This window comes from Canis aureus, chromosome 27, assembly GCF_053574225.1.
Source record: "Canis aureus isolate CA01 chromosome 27, VMU_Caureus_v.1.0, whole genome shotgun sequence".
NCBI classification, from domain to species: Eukaryota; Metazoa; Chordata; class Mammalia; order Carnivora; family Canidae; genus Canis; species Canis aureus.
This window is the reverse complement of record NC_135637.1, coordinates 35,198,628-35,206,328: the sequence shown is the minus strand read 5'-3', so window position 1 is coordinate 35,206,328 and position 7,701 is coordinate 35,198,628. Positions and strand designations below refer to the sequence as shown.

General features: G+C 50.0%; 1 protein-coding gene across 2 annotated transcripts; it reads left to right on the top strand.

The window, feature by feature from the left end:
- Window positions 1-98: 98 nt before the first annotated feature.
- C27H22orf39 (chromosome 27 C22orf39 homolog) lies at window positions 99-6,741 on the top strand. Of its 2 annotated transcripts, XM_077874694.1 has the most exons (3): window positions 2,478-2,635; window positions 2,758-2,925; window positions 5,665-6,741. In XM_077874694.1, the coding sequence occupies exons 1-3, from the start codon at window positions 2,612-2,614 to the stop codon at window positions 5,791-5,793; spliced, it is 321 nt and encodes a 106-aa protein (XP_077730820.1). In that variant the 5' UTR covers window positions 2,478-2,611; the 3' UTR covers window positions 5,794-6,741. The 2 variants fall into 2 exon arrangements, with proteins under 2 accessions (XP_077730819.1, XP_077730820.1); XM_077874693.1 differs by lacking the exon at window positions 2,758-2,925 and having other exon boundaries at window positions 99-2,635; window positions 5,665-5,805.
- The last annotated feature ends 960 nt before the right edge of the window (window positions 6,742-7,701 follow it).

Here is a 7,701-nt window from a genome sequence, read left to right as displayed (position 1 = left end):
GCTGTCATTTTAGGTTTTGTTTAGAGTTACCTAAGAATTACCGAGTGTGACCTGGAAGTCGGAACAGTCAGACCTAGTGGTTGATTTTGGGAAGGAGAAATCTCACTCTGAGGTCCCACAGGCAACCTCCTCCTTGCCCCTTCTTGCTTTCAGCCCTTGAGGGGTATTCCCACTGCCTTAGCCAAAGCAGAGTTCCCCAATTCCTGATAAAAAACCAACAGAGGGGATGGAATTACTTTAACTTGAGGTTTCTCTTTTTTTCACTTATCCTTTGTTTTTCCAGGTCAATGCCTTAGAGCGTTGCCTCTGGCCTAGAAAAAAGTGGCTTAAATAGATATGTGCTCTATAAATAGTAGTTATCCCATTACTCTGGCTGCCGTTTAAGTGTAGATGGAAGGCTGTTTCTATTTTTATTTTACATATTAATTTTCTTTTCCAAAAGAACCATTCTTCAGAAGGTGGATTCCTGATCTGAATACATTTCATCTTGTATTTTGATTTTATATGGAAATAATTAGCTTCTTAATCTACAGTAAACATGATGAAGCACAAATATGAATATTAGAAAAAATAAGTGCTAAAGATACATTTCTCTTTTCTCCTTCCCTACCCCCACTCCCAGGTTTAATGTATTAAATTATCCAAGGTTATGCTGGCCTTTTTTATTAGCATTAATTTGGTCTCAGATCATTTTCTATAATGTGAGATCTTTTGACATGTTAATTTAATCTCTTTTGTTCCTTGAAAATAATTTTACATCAAGAATTTCAAATAAAAACAGGCAATGATTAAACCTGGATTGCCTCTAAATGTTTGATTAAGGTATCAACATGGGTTGGTGTTTGGGCCACCAACCAGAAGCTGGAGGAAGACTTGCTTGCAAGTGTCCCTTGTTCCATCCTGCCATTAGAAAAGAGCTCCTCGGGGCACCTGGGTGGCTCAGTTTGTTAAACGTCTGTCTTTGGCTCAGGGCATGATCCCGGGGTCCTGGAATCAAACCCTGCATCGGACACCTTGGCTCAGTGGAGAGCCTGCTGCTCCCCTGTTTGTGCTCGCTCACTCTCTCTGTGTCAAATAAATAAATAAATAAATAAATAAATAAATAAATAAATAAATAATCTTTTAAAAAAAAGAGAGAAAAGAGCTCTTCCGGGGGCTTTTGGAGAATATATGGAGAGATGAGGCTCTGACCCCTGCATTGGGGATGGTCAGCCTGAACAGGGTCTCCTCTTGGAGGAGGACTCCTGCTTAGAGATAGAGGGGTCCATCTCTTAACGGAACTTCCAACAGTCAAGACGATGCTTCCTTCAGGATGGTGGTCCGGGGTCTACCCGTACGTCCAAGAGTATATGATGGTCACGCAGATTAGGCCAGGCTATGGCCCAAAAGGTCACTAATGATGGACAGGGTGTCAAGAGGCATGAAGCACTGCTATGACTTCCCTGATCCTCCATTAAGGAGTCTCTTTCAGTAGCTGAGGTAGAATCCCTCCTTGGTGGGTAGGCAGCCTCCTTTTGCAGGATCACATTGGCTAATGTGTCATTTGATGCATAATGAATATTACAGAAAGGCACGGACTGGTCTTGGGTTTTTGTCTTCCTCCCTAAGCAACACCTACGTGTATGCAATGAAACCACCCCTGATCCTTTGCTTGAGCCACTCTTCCTTCCCTAGGCCAGGGGCAGTCCCTGTTGGGCTTCTGGTAGCAGAGGGGAGGGGCCATCCAGAGCAAACTTCTGGGTTATCCGTGCTGCACCCTGGTCTGCAGGCTTCCCCGTCTCCAAGCTTGGTCTGTGGCCAGCTTGGCCGGACCGCTGGTAAAGCGGCAGCCTCTGCCCCACCTCGAGGGCGTCTAACCCAGCCTCGGTCCCGGGGCAGGCGAGCAGCAGTTGTAAGGGGCTCCCCACAGGGAATTAAGTTCGTGGAAGTCGGAGAACCACTGCATGGATATTGCAGGGCTACTCTGCAGATCACCAGCCTCTGCTTTTATTGCCTCTTGTGCATCTGTCCTGTTTATAAATGTTCGGTGTCTTCCATACCTCGGAGTAAAACTTCACTCCTAATCCGACGTGCGAGGCACCCTACGCTGGCACTGCCCTGTCCTCTACCCCAGGTCACACCGGCCTCCACTTTTGACAGGCCCGGCTTCCATCGGGAGATCATCCGGCGCCCTAGAGCCTCAACTCCCACTGGTCCTGCCTGGCCACCCTCCACCCCGCCAGCGCCGCAGCCTCGGCAGCTTCGCCATGTGGAGTTGATGCTCATTGTGTGCTCACGGAAATGAACCCTATCTGTGCAGATTTAGTAAACCTGAAAATAAGCCTGGACTCCGTGGTTTCAGAAAGAGCTCACTTCGTGGCTGTGCCGCCCGGGAAGCCCGCCAGGCACCGGGCGGACTGCACGCCAGGCGTTGGGACCTCGGGACCGCCGCACACGCCCCCGCCCGCCCGGGCCCCGCTCCCGGGCTCCCGCAGGCCCCGCCTCCGCGTGTCACCGCCCCCGGCTGCTATTGGCTGCTCGGCCGGACGTCAAGGAGGTAGGCGCGGAGTCGAGGGTGCGCTGCCCCAGTCCCGGCCCGCGAGCTGGGGGCGGGGTGCCGCAGGCGCGGGCCATGGCGGACGCAGGCGGTTGGCGGGTAAGTCCGGGGCCGCGGGGCGTGTGGAGAGCCCGTGACCCGAGGCCTCTCCCGAGGAGGGCGCGGGGCTGGGTCCCCGGGGGCGGTGCGGGGCCCCTGGCTCAAGCTCCCTGTCGCCGCAGCCGCCGCGCCCCTGCGAGGCCTACCGCGCCGAGTGGACGCTCTGCCGCAGCGCCGGACACCTCCTGCACCACTACTACGTCCACGGCGAGCGGCCCGCCTGCGAGCAGTGGCGGCGGGACCTGGCCAGCTGCCGGGAGTGGGAGGAGCGCCGCAGCGCCGAGGCCCAGGTGCGGGGGAGCCCGGGGGGCGCTGGGGCACCGACCGCGCCCTCCCCACCGTCAGGCCCCCGGCCCCCGGCCCCTGGAGAGGAGTCGGCCTGGGTCCTCCTCCGCTTGTGCTTCCTTCCTTTTGAGAAATATCAAAAATCAGTTTATCAACAGGGCTTTACAGTGAAGAAAGGAGGAGAATGTAGAGTGGTTTGGGGGAGAAAGAAGAGGGATCCCCTAACAGTGTTAGTGTCGGCAGCCCTGCGCAGGAGGTGGTATTTCTGAGGCCTTTGGGACATGGCCAGCTGGTCCCAGCCTCAACAGCCTTCACCAACCCAGGGCGGGACACATCTAAGGAGCAGAAAGAGCCGGGTGCTTGGAGCAGGAGGGTCGGCTGTAGACTGGTAGGGGTTGAGGCTGGAGAGGTACCAGGGAGCTGGTGGGCCTTTATGAAGTGTTTAGATTCAGCCTAAACGTATGCTGAGAAGCATGACTTGGTTTATATCTTTAAAAGATTAGTGTGAGGGTTCTGGGTGCCTGAGTCAGTTAAGCATCTGACTCTTGGTATCAGCTCAGGTCTTGATCTCTGGCTCATGAGTTCAAGCCTCTTATTGGGTGCCAGGCTGGGTATGAAGCCTGCTTAAAACAGGGGTGGAGGAGTGCCTGGGTGATTCATCTGGGGACTGACTCTTGATTTAAGGCTCAGGTTGTCATCTCCAAGTTGTGGGATCCAGCTGTGAGGAGCCTGCTTGGGATTCTCTTGTCTCTCTCTCTCTGTCTTTCCCTCCCTCCTTCTGCTCCTCCCTATCCCCCTTCCCAGTCTTAAAAAAATATATAGATAGAAAGACAGATAGAGATCAGTCTGACTGCCAGGGTGGGAGAGTGTATTACCGAGGGGCAAAGAGACAGTGAGGAGGTGGGTCTGGTTTTCCATTCATTCAGCATTCAGCAAGTATTTATCATGTTGGGTGGTCTTACAAATACAGGAATGAGAACAGAGCCCTGCCCTTCTGGCACCTTCGTTCCAGTCTAGAATAGGCAGTGGTGCCTTGGAACTATTGTGGGTGGGGAGACATGAAGAGAAGCTTGAGGGTGCAGTGCTTATGGGGAAGGGAAAACGGGCCCCAGCAGGACTGGAGGCTGGTTAAATGTATGTGATTATTGAAACAAACTCATGTGGAAACCAAGCTACCATATAAAAGAAAATGATGACAGGTCCATTATAAGTGGAAATCAAAAAATTGGGAAAGGACTTGTGTAGCAAGAGATTATTATTATTTTTTTGAGAGAGAGAGAGCTCTCATACATCGGTAAGAAAATGGGGATGATTTCAGAATAGAAAAGTGGGAAAAGGTCATGAGAAAGGAATTCATTCAAAAAGAAAATCAAATGGCCTGGTATACAAGGTCAACTGACAAATGGCTTCTGCCCAGTGAAGTGTCAGAGTGCTGATAAAGGTCTGGAGAGTCAGGGGTACTTATGCAGTATTGGTGGAGTGTTACGTGTTCTGATTATCTGTCAAAAGGATACCTTTTGACTGCCTGGTTTTACTTCCGAAAGCCCATCCTAGGGAAGTAACTGGGTAATAGTGCACAGTTAAAAAATTCACAATATCTGTTGCCTCACTGTTTGTGATAGTGCAAAAACGGAAAGCACCCTAGATGCCACTAATAGACATGTAACCAAATAACTTCGTCGACCCAGTGGGATATGACATAGCCATTAAAAAAAATAGATAATAATCTATCTGGGCAGGGAAAGGTACCTGTATGTATGTTGCTTAGTAAAAAATGGAGGATGTACACTAGCCAGTAAGTGATTCCATCTTCAGGAAAACATGTAGCCCTAACATTTAGGTCTCAGTTGGGTTGGGGAAACTTAATTTCACCACAGGGACAGAGGTCTTGGAAATTTTTCATATTCTTTGCATTTGATTGCTTTTTAAATAAGAACAAAAACACTGTTTAAGACAATACAGCTTGAGGAAAGACAGATTAGATAGAGGAGGTGAAATTATATATATAAAAAGGCCAGCATAGTGCCTGGCACCTACCAAGTGCACCTTTCATAAGGTGCTGTCCCGTGTTCCTTCTGGGAGGAGAATGGCAGAAAAAAAGCCAGCTAGTTGAGTGGCACCTATTTTCTTTCTCCTCTGGATTCCTCCTCATCTGTCTGGGGCTCCCTGCGCACGTGTCTCTTGCCTCATCCTCCCCACTGTGGCCACTCTTTCAGACTCTTCTCTCTTCTTAGCTCAGCACCATGCTGATCTCAGCAGGTAAATCTGATTAGGTCGACTGAAGGCATCAAGTCCTGAGGCCCAGAAGAAATTTTAAAATTTACCCAAATTATGGTGATCTACACAGTTTTTCACAGGAGCTTGAGAGAAAGAATGATCTAGATTTGTGCATTTTATAATTTTTTTAAATTTTTATTTATTTATGATAGTTACACGGCGGGGGGGGGGGGGCGGGGGGCAGAGACACAGGCAGAGGGAGAAGCAGGCTCCATGCACCGGAAGCCCAACGTGGGATGCGATCCCGGGTCTCCAGGATCGCGCCATGGGCCAAAGGCAGGCACTAAACCGCTGCGCCACCCAGGGATCCCGATTTGTGCATTTTAATACAGCATAATCGCCAAGGTTTATTAGATGTATTAGTGTATGTGCCATACACTTTGACTTGTTGGGGGGTGGGGGGTGCTAAGGAGGAGGGAGGTACAGGACCATGGGAGCCCAAGGTGACTGGAGTCTCCTTTGCACAGCGGTCCCTCTGTGAGAGTGAGCGTGCCAGAGTCCAGGCGACACGGAAGCACGCCCTGGTGTGGACCCTGAGGCAGAGCCCTCCTGCGGACTGGCATCTCCCACTACCACAGGAGGAGAAAGACCAGTGATGAGCTTTCCAGAATGGCTTCCTCTGATCTGTTTCAAGTGGGGCTGTGGCAGGACCTGAAGGATGGTGACCGGCCCAAGCAGCCTAGTGGGTCCCTGAGAGTTTCCACTCAGCTTAGAACATGAAGCCTGAGGTCTCCAGGTCTACTTGCCCACCCCGGACCTGCATTCAGGGCACCCTGCCACTGCCTGGCTCTGACAGACAACTTCACCCACTGCACAGCTTCCAGGCTGCCAAACACCATTGCGGATCCCAATGAGCAGCTGGGTCAGGCTGGTTCATGCTACCCCCACGTGAGCACAACAGCCCTCTCAGGTAAACTCGAGTGGTAGCCCTGACCCATGTGGACACACAAATGAAGTAACTCAATGGTTGTTCTGTGGTGAACACCCTCCCTGGTGCTGGCTTGGTGAGACTGCATTGCCAGCCCCTGGTGCTTACACGGAGCTACAGCCCACTCACTAAGTTCCTCTGCGGACACAGGTGGGGTGTTTCTTCTTGTAGGAGATGAACCTCTTGAAGACTCTGGGTTTTAAGAAATTCATACAAAAAAAAATGCATACAGCTATAGAATATACAACCTCGCATTAAAAGCGTTCATAGACTCTTGGTTTAAGAAACCCAAACCCAAAACACATGGAATTTTGGTCTCTTGCTTTAAAATTTCCCTTGGTCAGTTTTGTAGATTATATCTAACATAGAAAATGTAGATTATAGCTAACACCATTTGGCACATTTGATTTCAAATAGAAGCTGAAAATTAAACCACAATTTAGTAGTTAAGATTTTAGATTCAGCACCTGACACTGTTCTGCTCGTAGTATTGGAATTTTGTATACTTACACACTTGTAGATGTTTTTAAAATATATGCATATGAACCAACAAGAACACTATTCTTGAAGAGGCCTTTTAATCACTAATAAAACGATTTGGTGGGATTCCTAGGTGGCTCAGCGGTTGAGCATCTGCCTTTGGCTCAGGGTGTGATCCCAGAGTCCCAGGATTGGGTCCCGCATTGGGCTTCCTGCATGGAGCCTGCTTCTCCCTCTGCCTGTGTGTCTGCCTCTCTCTCTCTGTCTCATGAATAAATAAGATCTTAAAAAAAATTTTTTTTTGGCATCTCTTGACTGCAGAGCTGGCTCCATGATGTGGTGTTGAGGGTGAGGCTGGCTGTGCTCCCTCACAGGATTTTAGTACCTCCTTCACAACTGGGCCCCAACCTGGCCACAGGCAGTGAGTCAGACATCTTTTAACTCATTCTTTGGGGCAAAATAATCCCATCAATTCAGAAGGGCATACAATAAAGAATAGACTTTGCCCTCTCATGTGCATCTTCTCTTGTGTTACCCCAAGAGTCTGCGACTGCTCATCCCTGTAAGTGATGGGGATCTGCAGATAGGACCCCAAGCCTCTCCATGTGTATGTACCTGAGTGGTGGTGGTGTGTGCACACAAGTCCCCAGTGGTCCTTCCCTGTAACTCTGAGTACCTGTGAGTGGTGGGGGTGGGGTGTGCACATAGGAGCCAGGAGCAGAGGTGAGTATAAAAAGCCTGTCTCAGGGTGTATGTCTTGATATCTCAGTCAACCAAGGTATCTCCCTTGTGTCTGTGGCTACTTTCTGGAGCATTTCCAGCAAAGGAGAGAGGTAAGGCTGCTGGGAATCTACAAGCATTCTCTTCACTCTGAAACACAGGAAGGGACATTTGAATTTGCAATCTGCATAGGATCCCTTAGGGTCCCTGGGTGGGGCTGCAGTCACAGCTGGCACAGCGGTCCTGAGGGGCTCACCTGAAGGGATCCACACTCTACGTCCTTGTTTAGGGCCAGGGCCTGCCCACCACTAACTGCTCTGTTAGGAAGTCATATTCCTTCTCTGCTGTTCAAGGAGTTCCACACGGACAGATAATC